The sequence below is a fragment of the Molothrus ater genome, chromosome 8, assembly GCF_012460135.2.
Source record: "Molothrus ater isolate BHLD 08-10-18 breed brown headed cowbird chromosome 8, BPBGC_Mater_1.1, whole genome shotgun sequence".
In the NCBI taxonomy this organism is placed as follows: Eukaryota; Metazoa; Chordata; class Aves; order Passeriformes; family Icteridae; genus Molothrus; species Molothrus ater.
In genome coordinates this window covers 32,163,623-32,181,844 of record NC_050485.2, presented here as the reverse complement: position 1 = coordinate 32,181,844, position 18,222 = coordinate 32,163,623, and the positions used below count along the sequence as shown (strand labels likewise).

The 18,222-nt window shown below is 41.4% G+C and overlaps 1 protein-coding gene across 1 annotated transcript in view; it reads left to right on the top strand.

Moving 5' to 3' along the window:
* Positions 1-18,222, top strand: part of CPXM2 (carboxypeptidase X, M14 family member 2) — a 68,401-nt gene that overhangs the window by 38,016 nt on the left and 12,163 nt on the right. The window contains exons 4-10 of the mRNA XM_036386257.2: positions 3,689-3,773; positions 4,081-4,231; positions 10,546-10,634; positions 13,308-13,431; positions 14,330-14,526; positions 15,339-15,518; positions 16,662-16,959. Of these exons, the coding sequence (XP_036242150.1) occupies positions 3,689-3,773; positions 4,081-4,231; positions 10,546-10,634; positions 13,308-13,431; positions 14,330-14,526; positions 15,339-15,518; positions 16,662-16,959 (1,124 nt within the window). The remainder of the gene's footprint in view (positions 1-3,688; positions 3,774-4,080; positions 4,232-10,545; positions 10,635-13,307; positions 13,432-14,329; positions 14,527-15,338; positions 15,519-16,661; positions 16,960-18,222) is intronic.

Genomic DNA, 18,222 nt, shown 5'->3' with positions numbered 1-18,222 from the left:
GCTGCCCTGTTCCTATGATTGATTGCCACAAAAAAAGCTTTACATTTCTGTGGCTACATGAATAAACCAGGTGTTTCCAGAACTCCTGGATCCCAGGAAATGCTGTTCTTGGAGCATCCAGCTGCTGCCTGGGGTCGGCAGCCGTCCTGTGCCACACACAGGTGGGAAAACTGGAGCTCTTGGGAGGATTTAGTGAGTTCTTGTCTGCTCTGGAGATGTGGGAGTGTCTGGGGTTTGAAGGCACTCAGTCAATTATGGCTTTGCTGTTTTATTTTTTTTTTTTCCAGATCCTCTGACCACAAGAACCCACACAGAGCTCCCCTTCCCCAGCGTGGGGGATGTGGCTTTTAGGGAGAAGGTGCCATTTCCCAGAGGAGTCTCAATTTACAGGAGCCTCCTTAATATTATCAGAAACTGTTTTTATTGTGGCATTGGGGGAAAAGGGGGAAGGATTTAAGCCCCTGGAGGCAGCTTTGCATGCAGTGCCAGTGAGAGAAGGATCTGATCCCCTGTGATGTTTTTATTCTGCTTTTTGCTCACAGGCAAACACAATGAATAGTATATGGTGTGTACCTTCATACATTTCACTGATTTACCTCCTCCATGACCCTCTGAGGTCCTTCTATCCTGCCAGTGTCCAAGACTGGATGCAGTCCATTAGGATTTTAATTGCATTCTGCCCCTCCACAGCACGTTGCTTGTTGCCGCTCAAGATGGAAAATGTGCAGGACTACTTGTATATGTTTTCCTTTGGGAGAGGTTTGAACTTTTGCAATGGTAGGGAGTGAGAAAATCAAAATATGTTAAATGAAAGTCCCAGCTTAGAAATGTTACAGTGACAGCAACATTTTTCTCATGCCAATAAATCAAGCTTGTTCTTTTAAAACACCCTGTATGTGCCATGATTTTCTTACAAAAGTCTGTCCACGTTTGTCATGGTTTCATGTGACTTTAGTGCCCTGTTTGAATTGCTTCTGCAAATGTTGCAAATGTTGAGCAATGAATCTGGATGTGTTGTATTTGCCTTCCTAATCTGATCTGTGCAGTTGAAGTGAAAAAAGTTCTGTAATACTTCAGAAGCAATGATGTTATTTGGTTTGTGGCATTGTCTCTTTTGGTCATTTAGTCTGATTTTGAGAGATGTCAAGAATAGTAAAAAAAAACCAATAAAGCTCATGCAAAACCCCAACAAAATGAGCAAGGAAATAAAAAAAAAATAAAAAACCAAAACAAAACAGCAAAAACCCCAGTATAATTTTATGTGCATTGAATATGTACAGTGCCACCAGCAGCCTCCTTCAAACCCAGGATTTTGCTCTCAAGCTTATATTTTCCTAGTAATTCAGAAAAAGCAATTTTCCTCTTTTTAGAGTTTTGCTGTTGGTCATTTTATAGAATAGTTTGGGCTGGAAGGGAATTTAAGGCTCATCCCATTCCACCCCTGCCATGGCAGGGACACCTCCCACTGTCCCAGGCTGCTCCCAGCCCCGGTGTCCAGCCTGACTTTGGACACTTCCAGGGATCCAGGGGCAGCCACAGCTGCTCTGGACGCTCTGTGCCAGGGCCTCACCACCTTCACAACCTAGAATTTCTTCCCAATATCTGATCCCAACCTGCTTTCTTTCATCACCCCTGTCCTGGCACTCCATGTCCTTGTCACAACTCCCTCTCCTTCCCTCTTGTCAGCTCCTTTATTTGATGGAAGTAAATCAGCCTTTCTTCAACTTGAGAACACAGAGAAGCTGAGGGAAGAAAGTTCTTTGCAAGAGTCAGGAGAAACTTATCCAGCATGCTGAAGTCACTGTTTATTTTGTTGTGTGTCATTTATCATTTTACAGCCAAATTTCAGAGACGCCAGCATGGCACTTCTCAGCTCTGCAGTAAATCTCCTACCCCAGGAGCCCTTCCACTGACAGACAGACAATTAGGATTTTCAGAGTGCAGCTAACTTGTTACAGTTGTTTACCAAATACTAAAGTTGTCTGCATTACAAGTGATAGATGTACCCTTCTTTTCATTGCCATAACAAAAAGTTGCCTGCTTGGCAATTGTCAAGATTTTTCCATTTAATCTAACATGAATGGCAAAGTCTATTCACTGAAGGAGGCTGGTGAAAGAGTTGTAAAGAACTGGTTTAGTGTCTAAAACAGAGCTGGGTTTGTTCAGTTGTTATTTTGTTGGGTTTTTTTCAAAATCTCATTTTTTTACTTTTGGGGGCATTAGTATAGAATGTCCAGAAGTGATTTTCCAAATCCTACTAAATATTTACCTCATCTTTGTTTTCAGATGTGTTAAAAACCTCAGTTGTCTGTTTTGTACAAGGCTTGGTGAGCTGGGGCTGATGGTTTTACCTTTGTTCCATCCTTGTCCCATTTTGGTCTTCATTAGAAGCCTGACTCTTTAGTGAGCACATAAAGGCTGGTTTGTCCCTAAACACAGGCACAGTGGGTTCAATGTGGGAGTGTGTGTTCATAGGTAGTTTGCTATTATTAGTTGATTTTAAAGGAAACAACAAAACAAATCAAAGTTGTATTTGTACAGGAGCAGTATAAGGGGAAGTTCTTAGGTGTGTCTGTCCTTCCAGGCCCTCCTGATCTTCAATTTTTATGCTCTGCTGCTTCTTCAACACCTGCCCCAAAGTCCCCTTTTCTTCTCTCCAGTGCCAAGAGCTTTCCTAGCCCTGGTTTCGCTCCCAGGCATGGCACTGTAGCTTAGATAAGAGCCTGTGCTGAAGAAGAGCAGCTCCAGAGCCCTGCTGGTGGCACATAAATATGGAATTTAATCATCCTGGACTGACTTCATGGTACAAATGTTCCTCCAAGCCACAACTCTCCTCCAAGTCCCTGCCTACTGAAACCAGGTGTTAGGGGAAAAAACAGATCCCTGCTGCCCTTTCTGAGTAACAAATGGGGGAGGAGAGATTGGCATTGCCTTCTCCAGCCTTCTCCAGCCCTGTACACACATTATTACCTGTCCACAGGTAATGCCTGAGCAGTGTGAAACTCCACAGCTTTAATCCAGAATATAGGAAGCAGCATTTTTCATTTCCTCATACTCTTCTTTAGCTGGATCCAGATGAGGCATAACTGAAGTATTTGACTTCTTTAGATGAAAGGAGATTTTGCTGTAAATCAGATGACATTAGAAAAATCAGCCTATTGGGGATTGATCAGGATATTGTAGGAGTGCAGTAGTCCTGTGATCAATTGTCTCTCTGTCCCTGTCTCTTGCTAATAAATACAAGAATGACTGCAGGCACCAGTTATTCTTCTATTGAAAGAAATGGAAATTTTGCTGGTTGAAATTCACAGATGTTTCATCCTTGAGGATTTATTACTTTTTTCCCATCCTCTCTGATAATAACAGCAGAACTAATAAATGTTCTGCAGCTGAAAAGATGATCTTTGAACACTGCATAAATCTGTTCTAGATAAGCCATTTATCCCAAACTCTGCATATAAAAGGAGAGGAGAGCAGCAAGTCTCTCACCCCCTGGAATCCCAGAATATTATCTCACCAGGATTTTGCTTCTTTGTGCCAGGCTTTTTGAACAGTGTGTTGAATCCAGATTGGCATGACTTTTCCAAATGGGATTTCCACTGCTAGCAGCCTTATAAGCTTGATTATATTAAATAATGTGCAGTCATTCTAAGTTCTGAAAAGTAACTTATTTTTTCTCTTTTTCAAGGAGTAACTGGGTGACCTCTTACAGAGTGTTAGTGAGCAATGACAGCCACGCGTGGACTGCTGTCAGGAATGAATCTGGAGATGTGGTGAGTAGAACAAAACATGTTTTATGGGGAACAGCAGAGGTGGGAAAGCAGGGGCTGGCCACAGATTAATCAGTGGCAGCATCTCCCATTGATTTTAAGAACAAATCCCAAGGTACAGAATCAGAATTGCCATGGGGGAATGGGGGGCATTGCCATCCTCAAAGAGCAGTTCTGGCCCGAGCCACTATCAGCCTGGACCTGAAAGGTGATTTTGCATTTAACATTTACATTTCTCCTACCAAAACCGCTCCGAGCCAGTTTGAAGCACTGATGTTGCCCTTTCTTTCCCTGTGTCTGGCCTGGCCAGATTTTTGAAGGGAACAGTGAGAAGGAGATCCCAGTCCTGAACATGCTGCCGGTGCCGCTGGTGGCGCGTTACATCCGCATCAACCCCCGCTCCTGGTTCCAGGAGGGCAGCATCTGCATGAGGCTGGAAATCCTGGGCTGCCCCTTGCCAGGTGAGAGCCTTTGATAGTTCATGTTGGCATGGCTGCACGTGGCAGGACTCAAAAACTGCATTTCCTTTGGACAGCTTTGCTTTTGGTATATTTATCTTTAGTGAGTAGGGTTATGTAGAAAGAAATAGAAATGTCTGCCCAAGCCCACAGAGAGTATCAGGATAACTTTTGATATGCAAGCCATAGTATCTGTAAGTGCCTTTATTAAAAAAACAAGATTGCATGGGTGATCTGACTGTTTCCTAGGGTAATTTGTATGTAAATTCTCATGATCCCTTTCTCTCCCCTAAAACTGCATCTAAACAGGAAAAAAAGCAAAAATGTCAGTATTTGGAAAGGTGATTTTTTATTGAGTGCAGCAGTTTTTTACCCTGGATTCTTACTGGCTTTACACCCATCCAGGGCCAGATTCTGCTTGGCAGCGCTGGCATTTGTTACCCTTGAGCTTCACGGGTCTGTGTCAGTGGGTGAAGCTGGGAACACATCCCCACTTTCAGCACTGTCCTGCTGAGTGCTCTTCCAGCTTTTCACAGATCTTGGATTCACATGGAAACAGCATCAGAGCATCCCCTTGGTAGTCATTTATTGAGTTAATTGCCTGCAGTGGCTGATTCAGTATATTCCTGAAAGAAAATACCAGAATCATTCATTGAGAAACACAATGGGAATGGGGTGTGTTCATTCAAAATGTAATTGGACTGAAGAACTAATAGGTTTTGATAAGTGCTGACCCATCTTTTTAGCTCAGAAAGAGCTGGCATTTCTTTCTCCTTGCTCATTTTGCGCGTCGCACGCGAGGTGCCCGGGACAAAGCTGTTCCCCAGGATCCAGAGGTCTTTCCAAGCACGTTTTCTTCCTCTAGGATGGGACATGTTTTTGCAGCTCCCTCTAAGTGGATTCCTCACCCTTTATTGGTGTCATTTTGCTCATTCCAAGTTAAATATCTGGGTGGTTTGGCCGTGGGAGCAGCCACCCTGACAGTGCTGCTCTAACACTCTGTATTGACTGTGGGACTGGAAATCAAGGGCTCTTCTTCTCTGACAGATTTTTTTTCCATCAAAGTGACCAATTTTCCTAAATTCACCAAAATCAGGAGGTGGAGCTCTGTTAATTCACACACCTCTAGCCTTTCCAAAGCCCGGGGCATAGGGAAATACCCCAACAACTAAAGGAGGGTGGAAGGAAAGAAACCCATTTTCATAACTCTGAATTTCTTTTCGTGTCTTCTAGACTTGTGATTTTAGGGTTTATGCCTTCATTAATCCCTGAATATATTAAACTATTTGCATTCAGTCTGTGCTCTGTATCAGCTTTCCATCAAGCAGGCTCACAAGGGAGGATAATGAAGGAATAAGGGGAAAGGATAAAAGGAAAAGAAAAAACCTGAATAAGATTGATATTCTAGGTTAGCACTGTCTGAATGAGATGGAAATGGTTAAAGACAGCTACAACCCATTCCTGTGGCTAGGGCTCTGTCCATAAAACCTTCTGCATGTGCTAGATGCACTAAAATTTGAATAAATCATGATAAAACACTATTTGGGCAACTGTAACATACTTATCTAAGCAGTATTATGTAAGATAATTGTAATTTTTATCAGTGAAATGCTTATATCTTATCCATAGCATACATTTTTGTTGTATCTTAGGCTAGTTTGGACAAACAACCTTTTCTAGATTGTTACAGTAGCTCTACAAGAAAGAAAGAAAGAAAGAAAGAAAGAAAAAGCTGTGTTGTCCAACTATGTCAGTGCTATCTTTGGGCAACAGAAAGGGTTTGCTGTTTCACCAAGAGAAAGACATTTCTCTGTGGAGGAAAGATGCCAGAAAATCTTACCTGTAACAACAATCAGTGCTGCCATGTCTCAAAAAAGAGGGCAAAAAGAGGACAAAACCCAAAAACATTTAATTCCCTCTCCACTTTCCAAAAATGCTGGTATATACATAGAGGGAGGCTGACACACACAGTCTTTTGCAATTGCCTCAAGAGGGATGGATGTGCTTTCCTTGCCTTCTCTTCCTCAAACCTAAGGAAGGTCAAAATGAAATTATATGTGATCAAAAGCACCCAGAGATTGGAAAGAGAAAATAAGTGGAGTTCTTCATGCATTTATTTATACTGTAGAGTATTCAAGGCAAGAGACAATTATTTTAACGGAATAAATTTGTGATGGAATTTAATTTTTAATAGTTCTTATATAGAAAACTATCACTGGTACCGTGATCATGCCATTACTTTGAACCCAAGATAAAAAAAGAATTTTAACAGCTCTGTAATGGAGTACTGTGTTTTGCAGTGGCTTCAGTCTTATTTTACTGCTTCTCTCTTAGTGCCAGGCTACCTGGTCAAGTGTAAAGTTCTGTTCATTTTTTGATAAAAATGTGACTTGTTACAAGTATCTTTCATTATAGATGTCCATGTCAACAGCAGCTCTAAATCCAGCACCTACTTCTGAGAGTAAAAGGAGAAAAGAATCAGTTTATAGTTGAAAAACATTATTTCATTGCTGATTTCATGTGTGATTTTAATGCTCATAAGCAATGCTCATGAGGCTGCCATGAAATAGATCATGTGGAAAAAAACTTAGAATCACCTGATGTGGCTGCCAGCGGATTTATTTCAAGATTACACATGTGCTGTCTGTGAGATGTTCAATTTAGTGAACACAAGTCAAATTCACTTAAATTACATGGAAATTAAAAAAAAACCGCAGTCATTTGTGAAACAGCACATTGGGGTTTTTAAGGCAGTCTAAGGGATTTAAACCAGAATATTCTTTTTATTAAAAACTTCTCTGAATCCCTTGGATTGCCTTCATTATGCCCTGCATTTGGAGCAGCACTTCTGAGAAGCTGAAACCGGCTGGAAGCATCAGGGCCTCACTGGCTGAGGCACGGTAGAGCTGTAATAAGTGAAAATATCCTTTTTTTTTTCATCAACTGCCAAGCAATTGGTCCTTTCTGGTACTTTTTCTGGGCAGTTTTCAGAGCCCTCATACTGCAAAGTTATTGGGCATTAATTCACTTGGAGTTTTGTGGATCCCAGCACAGGAAGGGAGGCCTTGTGAGGGCTGGCCTAGAACAGAGGCTGGACAGAGCTAAAGAATAAAGCAGGGATTTATTAAAAGCATCTCCTGCATGGATCCACCTTGGGCAGCACCAGAGCCCAGCCAGGGCTGCACCCAAGATGAACCAAAATGGCCCCAAAATGCACGGCCGGGCACGGGCTCTGTCCCTGGGATCAGTTCTGCTCCATTTGCATCTTGCAGTTCATTGTTCCATTCCAGCTTTAGCCCCTGCAGTCCCACCCTGCTTGTTTTTCTCTCTCCAGCCCACGGGGTTTGTGCTCTGGGGCTGAGATTTGGGTCATTTGTCCTTGGTGCCCAGCTGGAGCAGGAATTGTTTTGTCTCCCTGCTCTGTGCACAGAGCTCAGCATCCCCTGGTGTGAGCCCAGACCCACACACTAAAGCAGCACAGAATGGGAAAATAGAAAAGCCAGAACCTGAGGCATCAGAAGGACGTGGAGCTTTTGGAGACCTCAGAGATGATGAGAGGGATGGAGCAGCTCTGCTGTGAGGAAAAGCTGAGGGAAATGGGATTGTTCATCCTGGAGAGGGGAAGGCCCTGGGGTGATGTAACTGTGGCCTTCCAGTGCCTGAGGGAAGCTACAAAAAAGATGGAGAGAGAGGCTTTGGACAAGGGCCTGGAGTGACAGGACAAGGGAATGGCTTCCTGATGGCAGAGGGCAGGGCTAGGTGGGATTTTAGGAAGGAATTGTTCCCTGTGAGGGTGGGCAGGCCCTGGCACAGGTGCCCAGAGCAGCTGAGGCTGCCCCTGGATCCCTGGCAGTGCCCAAGGCCAGGTTGGACACTGGGGCTTGGAGCACCTGGGACAGTGGAAGGTGTCCCTGCCATGGCAGGGGAAGCACTGGATGGGATTTAAGGTCCCTTCCAACCCAAACCATTCTTTGCTCCTATGAATCTGTGATTTAACAGCTTTAGTCACTTGTCCATCTTTACAAGAATAGAAGGATGAAGGGCACAAGATGCCTCTCCCAGCAAGCTTCATTACCTCTACTGGTTATGTACAGACACATTGGTGGTAGAAAAAAGCTAATATATCCCTCTGTATAAATGTGAGTGGCACAGTTTTGCAAGATCTTTTCTCCATTGAAGAAAGAGAGACTTTCTCCAGAATTTCTGCGAATAAATCAGTATATTTCTCGTATAACTCTTCTGTGGTTTGAGTTGTTCAGTCTCTTATTCTCAGTTTTATTAAAAAAAAAAAATGCCAAAGTGGACCCATCCAGCTGTGTGCAAGCCTTGTTTGCCTTTCTACATTTTAGCTTTTAATGTTCTCATCTGTATTCCTGCTGCAGCAGAAATCCAGCTATCCAAGCAGGCTGCAGCAGAGCCTGGCAAAGTATGAGTGTTAATTCCCCAGGGAACTGTCAAATTGAGCTCTGTTGTTGAGGAAGGGCCAGAGATACCATCATTTTCACTGCAGTCTTTTTAAGTTTCCACCAACTCTACAGCATTCACAGTCATTCCCATGATATTAGTGTTTGATGTATGGAAAAAGAGCCAGGCTTTGAAAGGCATGGGATTAAAGTATCAAGGAAAAAATCGGTTGCTGTATATTTTGGCTCATGGGGATACAGAAAACTTTCAACATCCTGGCAGTTTTATGACATTTATTTTTATATTTTTACAACATGGAAGTATTTTCTCAATGATGGAGATATTCTGTGGGGCACTGAACACATTGTCTCTCTGAGAAGAAGTGGGGGTTTTGTTTATGATTTCCATTTCTCGTCAGTGTATCAATGAGTAATTTCTACAAATTAACATGGGTTTTGATGAGACAAAATTTTTTTTCACATTTTTCTGTCATATTTGTAGAGCAGCCTTCAACTGACCTTCCAGCATCTCTGCTGTAGATTAGGAAATGGAAGTGGAGACAAGGATGGGTCATGCTACTGTGAAGCTTAATGGGACTTGCATGTTTCATTTCATAAATAACTTAAATAGTGCAAAAGACCTCCAAAACTTTAGAATTTTACGTGAATATTTAGTGGTTTTCATGCCAGAAATATGAAACTTTAAAATGTTATAAAGTATTTTGCACTGTTGTGAGTTTTCCATCATTTCAGTAAGGATTTGTTGCTGTGGGATGGTAACTACATATTTTTCCTACTCAGAATTGTTCTTTTTTTTCCCCACAAAAAAGTCACAGCTGACAGGTGATATTATGGGAATATAATGGTTTAAAACCATTTTTTTTTCTCTTGAGACAATATCTTTTTGTGTTGCAATAAGGATGACATTTAGGCTTTTTCATATTTCGCTTTTTCCGCCAATAATCTTAAACCAATGAAGATGATTTTGTGTGAAGGGAAACAATTTTTCATAGAAGCCTGACAGCCACTGGCTTGACAAATGATTGCTCAGAATTCCAGACATCCCAGATGTGGCAAGTTAAGGAATGTGTCTGATGTTTTCCAAATAGACTTGTTTGTCTCTGAAAATAAATCATAATAGATTAGGCCAGGAGCACATTCATCAGGACCTTCAAAGCTGAGCCATAACAGCCTTGGCCTGTTTGTTTTTGAGTTTTTTTTCCTAGGTGAAGGGCCTGGAATGTCAAGGAGACAAAAGATTCTTTTCTAAGCACATATCCTCCTTTGATACTTCAGAATTAACAAACTATAAATAATATCCATAAACAAATGAATATGTAAATTTTTAGTAACAAACACCTCTGACTTCCACAGGAACTCCTTTGGAACATAATTAGGAATGCTTAATATGCCAAATTACTCCTTTCTATGTTTTGCAATCAGTGCATGGGCTTGGAAAATACTCATCAGGAAAACTAAAATTCCTTGCAATAGTAAATTAATCAAGTGGACACAAAGCATTTACTGTGGCTTTTTCCTCTAATTTGATTTTTCTTCCACTCTTTTATCTTGCATCTGACTCATCATTTCCCAATGACTTTTTCCCTCCTCTGCAGCCTAAGGCTGCCCTTCTGCTTTTCTGTTGAAATTCAGGGGTTTTTTTGTGCAGAGGAGCTGTCTGGAAAGCTGGTGCCTCTTTGCTTTTGTTTGGATCTATATGAATTGATTTGTGCAGTGATTAGAAATATTTCAAATTAGTTGTTTCTCTGAGTTTTGCTTTTGAAAACCTGTTTTAGATACACACAGGCCAGTGGAATTCAGATTTCCATGTTCCTTACATGCATTGCGCCAAAGCACCTCTATATTTGAAATTCCTAAGCATGAGAAAACTCCTTTTTTTTTTTTTTCTCTCAGACCCCAACAATTATTACCACAGAAGAAATGAAATGACAACCACTGATAATCTGGACTTTAAGCATCACAACTACAAGGAGATGAGGCAGGTAGGCAAAGAAGGATGGTGTGTGATGGAGGGTGGATGGGTGCAGGCTTTTCAGCCCTGTGGAATCTGAATTCCACAAAAATTGAAATATTATTTTCATTTAAAAATATTTTTAAACTCTGTCTGCAGTGTGTTTTTAAAATATTTTCTCTGTTTTAATCTATTAAGCAGTCCAATAAAGTCCCAAAGTCTGAATTTGTACATAAATGAACCTGAAGGAGGTGACACTATGTGACAGAGGAAGTATTTTCATGTAATGGGCCACTCTTCTCTTCCATATTTATTTCAGTGGTGAATGACACAGTGGTTTCTCCTTCTAGATTTGACTCTGATTTAGCCATCATTTGTCTCGTCTATTTCTGTGGGTTTGAATAATCAGAATAAACTCTAGAGTCCAATTCCATATTCACAGTTGTGAAAATCAGCAAAAATTCACCAGAAACACCAGAAAAAAAACATCTGCTAGTATAATTTTAAACCTACCAGCGTTGTTGATCTTGTTCCTTTAACTTCAAACAAGTTCTGGGCTTTGTTATTGTTTTTAATCTTGCTTCATATCACCACAGACACAAGTGTGGGTTGTCCTGAAGAAATATTTCTGCCCACTTTCTCTTCAAATATAAAGATAATATGTTTGGACTTGATGTGTGTGAATCACTTGCTGTGTGCTGGATTTCAGTGTATTTATACTTCATGAATCACCACTGGGTTTTATTGAGCAATTGTGTACTGAGTCACACGTTTATTTTGGTAGAGATTTCATGGCCTATATTTCTTAGCACAAAGATTAGACAAGTAGGAACTCAATTGGCATAATTACTGTCAAGAACAATAAAATAAAATGTATTTATCTTGTCATTGCAGAAAGACAGGTTGGTCAGGTTAGAAATATCTTGGGGAAAAAACCCCACAGCTTTAAACCAGAATGTTTTTGCACTCTTCATACAAAAGGAAAATCTGTGACCGTGGTTGAGAATTTTGAACTGTGTGCTCTCCCAGTTTCTGCTTTCTTCTGTGTCAAAATAGTTAATTTTTTTAGAGCTCATTGGATTTTAATTGCTGATGGGCAGAATATTATGGTTGCATTGCAGCAAATCTTATATACCCAAAACTATTCTCAAAACTTCAGTGCAAAATGGAATAATAACTGCCAGAGTCAACTTCTTATTAAAAACAAACAAACAGCCAACAACAATCAAAAACATCCCCAACCCCCAAAATATGCATTATTGTCACTTTTCATGGCTAGTTCACCACCAACCATCTTAGCAAAATGCTGTTTTTTGAAGTGATTTATTATCAACACTGAAGGAGGAGATGGTGTTCCCTGGGCCATGGTTTGGAAGCATCACATTTCATTGCAATAAGTCAAGTATTTGTGAGAGGAGGGATTTTCTCAGTGTCAGGTGATTTTAATAGAACTCTCTGGTTAGGAAGATGAAATTTGCAGCTCCAGTTTTCTCCTTGTAAAAGAGCATTTAACATTCTTCTTCCAGTCAATGGGAGCCCTCACTGTGTTTCACATGGAGGATTGTTTGACAGCACAAACTATTTCTTATGTGTTCATTTCTGTGTATGTATTTGTACATCTTCATGTGGTGCAGGAAGCTGTTACATGTTTGATGTGGATATTTGAGTACAACCTTGTCTTTCAGACAACAAACACAGATCATAGGTGAAATATTTTAACAGTTTTGTGCCATTTGTAGGAAATGGGAATGAGAAGATCAAATATGAAATATGTTGATTTTCAGAATTGTATTTCCATTAACTCCACTGCATTACATGTTACCAAAAGAGTCACAGTAAATGCTACTACAAAGGTCTAATGCAGGAAAAGTTCTTTGACTCAAAAAATAATCACATGTTTGCAATTAAAGAGATGATGGGAGTTTGCTGAGGCCAACACAAATATTTCCACTGAATGTAACAGACTTTGAACTTGGTTCTGGGCATTTTTCTCACTATTAATGAGCATTTCCATACTTTCAACCACTTTTCTAAATTGATGTTCCTGGTTCCCTGTGAGCACTGGAGTGCCAGGCACGTCAGGAAAGCTCCTGCACGAGGAAGTTTCAGAGTCAGGGGTTTCAGAGGAGCTCTGAGACAACAGGCTCACATTCCCCATTTCTCATGGATGGAGCTGCATGGATGCAGGGAACCATCAGCCAGCTCAGTTTGCTTCAATTTGAAGAAGGTGTGAGGAGAGAAATTAGTAAACACAAGTCTGAGTCAGTAACATTATTTATACAGCAGGGTTTTAGCCTTTAGCTAAAATAGAACTGCTTTTAATGCAATATCTCTGCTTGCTGGCAGAGTGGAAAAATTCATATTTCTGTTGAAATGTGGTAACCTGCAAAATAAATGCATTTCTGTGCACTGACACCCTGGGTCACCTCAAGTCCCTTGTCTATAATACCTCACTGAGTGTGGTTGCTTTAATCACTCTCCATTATTTTAATTACTCTCCATGGCGTAATGTTTTAAAAATGAGATAGCAGAGCTATAAATTCATGAACTAAACATAAAGTTTTTACAACTAAGAGGTAATCAGAGAAGCAAATGAAGAGTTTGTGCCACATCCAATTTAGAATGCACCAATTCATTGTGGATCTATTTTGATGCTGCATTGTCTAAATATGTTCTTTTTTTTTTCTCTTTTTTTTGTTGGCAGCTGATGAAAACTGTGAATAAAATGTGCCCAAATATCACAAGAATTTACAATATTGGAAAAAGCCACCAAGGACTGAAGCTGTATGCAGTGGAGATTTCTGACAACCCAGGAGAACACGAAGTTGGTTAGGATTTTAATCTTAACTAAATCTGTTGAAGGGGTGTTGGGATCTGGCTTTTTTCCCCCTTCTCTTCCTCCATATCTGCACTAATTATCACTGATGGAATTATATTCATGACAGCAAAGATTTCAAATGTATGTGGGAGGAACCTCAGTGCTGTATTTCTAATTTGGGAAGGGGAGGGTGAGCACAAATAGAGGACATTTTGAATGTGGGATCAAATTCTTTAATGATCATTCTTCATGGTAATAAAATAAAAGTGAACTTTAATACTGGGGGATGGATTTTAGTTATGGCATTGATGTAGCTATGGATAGAAAATTACCTTAAGGCAATGCAGGGATAGGTCAAATCTCCAAATAATTTTTCACTCATGAGGTCTGGGGTCCAGTTTCCTACCATGATATAATTCTTCAGCACTGAAGAAATTCAGTCTTTGGTCCTTCTCACTGTGATAGTGCCTGGAACAGCTTTTGGAATAAAGGAATTTTGTGCTTTGCTGTATCCATGAATACACTGATAACATGTTTAGATTGGTTATTAGGAGAATTCTCTTCTAGCAGAGTATTTTTCATGTGACTTTTAGACCTTCAAAACTGTTAAAATCTACCTCTAACATGCTGAAGTTGTGAGTGTAATTAAATATATGTTTAATCAAATATGGGTTTTTAGAGGTTTTACAGAGTGGCTTTAGATATCACTAATACATAAGCCAGTTCTAAAATAGCAACAGAAAGCAATTTATTTCTCCAAAGTGACATTTTCACCTCTCATCTGTGTAGCTGAGACGTTTCTCCAACACTCCTTCAGTGAAATGTTGCTGATTGACATTGAAGCTGTTTGATAGAGATTTGATTTGCTGCTCTGACTACAACTCTGCTCCGTGGGTTTTTTTCCACAGGGGAGCCAGAATTCCACTACATTGCAGGAGCTCATGGGAATGAAGTGCTTGGACGAGAGCTGATCCTTCTGCTCATGCAGTTCATGTGCCAGGAATACCTGGCTGGGAACCCACGCATTGTACACCTCATCCAGGACACCAGAATCCACCTGCTGCCCTCAGTGAACCCTGATGGATATGACAAGGCCTATAAAGCGGTAATTAGGATGATGAGCACATCAAGGAATTCTTTTCTTTCCAGTAGATGCCTCAAAAATGCTCCTCTTGTCTTTATTCTCTTCAAAGATCACGTTTTGCGAGCGATCGAAATTTAAAAATGAAAAGATGGGCACATCAAAGTAAACACAAACCATCTTGGGAAAAAGCTGAAAGAAACAGTGTTTGATGTGATGTTGGCTAACAGGAGAATGTACATGAAAGGAGGGTCACAAAGGCTGCCAGAGCAAACCATCCTGAGGTGTACAGAGCCATGGCAACACCATTATGGAAAATGGAAAATCTGTGGAATCTGTTTCTCACGAGAAACCAAGCTCAGCACGTGAAAATTTGCATTCCTCCACCGCTGAAATTTTATAGTGTGCCTTTAAGGAGAGCATGGTGTGTTGGGCATTGTAATAATTCAGTCTGGATGAAGACAGACACCAGGAAAAATTGTAGGGGCTGGTCAAATGCACTGGAAAATCTTCCAGAGCAGTCTGCAGAAGACTGGAATAGGAAAGTCAAAATCATAGTCATGGGAGGGAATGTCTGCTGTCTCCATTGACAGATATATTTTGGCTAACCTCAAGTAAATTTTCATGGGTTTTCCTTCACCTCATTCAAGATTTCATACAAAATTTTTTAAAAAGTGCCAATGATTTAATTCAGTTAATTAAATAATTAATCTTCCATTTCTCTGTATAGAATTATCTCTGGGACATTCCCAAACATTCTGCAGGGGCTCACAGGTTTCTGTAATCTGAATGAACATTAATTTTTTTTTTTTTATTTTTTTTTTTTTTAATCCAAGGGTTCAGAACTGGGGGGCTGGTCTCTAGGACGATGGACTCAGGACGGCATTGACATCAACAATAACTTCCCTGACCTAAACTCTCTGCTCTGGGAGTCAGAGGATCAGAAGAAGAGTAAAAGAAAAGTTCCAAACCATCACATCCCGATCCCTGACTGGTACCTGTCTGAAAATGCCACTGTGAGTAAGGCCAGGAGAGGGGACACAAAGGCTGGGATGTCCTGGGAGAGTGAGATTAACATTTCCCAAGAAATTAATAACCTGGGAGTGAAGTTCCACACCTGATTAAGTCAATAATTCCCTTTGTGTCAGTGGAAATAAAAATGCACCACAAAAGCACCGTTTTTCCCCAGGATTCAGAGGCAGGTCTTGAGGAAGAAACTGTTTCCTAGAGGATTTTCTTTTCCATCAGCTATTGAAAAACCTGGAGGACTCCAAACCCAACTTTTAGGCAGCAAGGTAGACAAGAAGAAGCACAGCATGAGCTCAGCCATGTGGATCAGGCTTCTCCCAGGTTTTGTGGCATAGATGAGCTCTTTGAAAACTCACTCGCAGATTTGTCCAGGGATTTTCTTACTCGCTCTTACTTGAAATATGTTCTTACCTTGAAAAACACAGCAACAGATCAGGTACAGGCAAAACCTTGCTGTGGCTTATGTTAATGTTGTTTATTGGATTGTAATGTCAGAAATTTAACTTATTTTGGCCTGACCTTTTAAATATAATGGCAGCTATTAAAAGCAGCTTCACTGTGGCAGTTTTCAGTACTTTAGAATCACACAATCATGGAATAGTAACAGTTTAAAGGGGCCTCTGGAGATCAATCCAAGGCAGGGTCACCTGCAGCAGGTGACACAGGAACACATCCAGGTGAGTTTGGAATGTTTCCAGAGAGGGAGACTCCATGACCTCCCTGTGCACCTGTTGGGGTGCTCTGCCACCCTCATGGAAAAGTTTGAGTTGAAACTTCCTGTGTTTTAATTTATGGGCTTTACTTCCATGTTTAAAATCCCTTATTTTGGAAACAAAGAGGGGGAGCAATGGCACCATCTGACACCTCTGTCAGTTCCTGCTCTGGGCCTCACTCAGCATAGATGTTCCTGTTCCATAAATTACTGATGTGAAGGTTCTGTTAGCTCTTCAGGGATGTCTGTGACCTCCCAAAATGGCTGACAAGTACCATAATTTAAATAAGGCCTTCTCCTTGCCCACATCCCTTCTGCTGGCCCCTCACTCTCAGGAACTCCTGATCCTGCTCTCCCTTTGAAGCAGCACGATGAGATTTCCACGCTGAACCAGATCTGCTGTCGCTTCTTCTCCCAGGTGGCGGTGGAGACGCGGGCGATCATCGCCTGGATGGAAAAAATCCCTTTTGTGCTGGGTGGCAACTTGCAGGGGGGAGAGCTGGTGGTGGCCTATCCCTATGACATGGTGAGGTCCATGTGGAAAACCCAGGACTACACTCCCACCCCTGACGACCACGTGTTCCGCTGGCTGGCCTACTCCTACGCCTCCACGCACCGCCTGATGACGGACGCCAGGAGGAGAGCCTGCCACACCGAGGACTTCCAGAAGGAGGATGGCACTGTCAACGGAGCCTCGTGGCACACCGTGGCTGGAAGTGAGTGGTAGAAGCTTCAATTAGTGTTCCCTTGCTAATTAGGGTAAAGCCAGCGCTGCCTGGTGTGCGTTGCAGCAGCAGCAGTGGTGGTAAAATTGTGTGTTCTAGGAGGAATATTTCCAGGTGTCATTGCTGTCACTAATACCCAGTTTTCCAAAAATTCACATGCAGAGCATTAGCTTTAGGAACTCTGTGCACTCAAGACAGTTTTTCAGGAAGAAACCAGCCCAGTCCAAACCCCCACACAAGGTGACAAGAAGAAAACTGCTGCCAAGCACCACAGCCAGTGTCAGAGCTGAAGCAAGGGCTTCAGGGAGAGATTCCGGATAAGGAAATCCTGATTACAGCCTCCTGCTGGCTGAACTCAGCCTCAGATCAGCCCTCACTCACATTCACTGGCAGTTGCAATGAAATGCCATAAAAAGCTACTGTTTGCCTGCTACTCTCCTATTTCTAAAACACCTGGATGTCCTTACACTTAAATTTTGCATGGGCTCCACAGGCATTCCTGCTGCCAGGATAAATCACAGCCTGGATCAATCTCCACACACCCAAGCCTGTCACCCTGTTAAGGAGCACAGAGGGGAAGCCACGGCCTGTGGTGTGGCTAAAACCTTGATTTCCAGGAAAGCCCAATTAGAAACCCATTATTAATATTAGGCACGTTTGCCTTTGCTCAAAATCCTCGTGTTTTTCTAAGTGCATCAGTCAAACAACATATTCCCTGAAATTAGGAAATGACACAGGCATCTGCCACCAGTGGGCTGACAACAAGAACAGCACTAATGGCAAACAGATGCAGGCCAGTGTCTCTGAAACCCAGGTTTAGCTGAACCTGGCTCATGTTTGGAACTTGCAGGTGCACTGCATAAACATTTTGGGATTTTGGACATGGCTTTTATGTTGGCCCATGTATAGTTAGTGCTGGCCAGCCTTTAAAGGCTACAGTCAAGAATTAGCTTTTCAAATAGTTTTTCAGGAGGTTAAAAAGTGTTGGGTGAGTTTGGGGGAAACCTTGAAGACTTAGGTCTGACTACATTCCCATGCATTTCTGCAGATTCTAAAGCATTCTCTAAGACCAAACATGACCACTTAATTATCTAATTTATGAATTTAATTTTCCTAAGTGCTACAAGAAACATCATTATGAATCAATCCAGAAAAGATGGCATTGGCCTTGTCACTGACAGCTGTCCTGCTGAGTTCTATTAAGTAAAGATGGACAATATAGATGCTGAATTGTACCCTGATTTCTTAGGACCA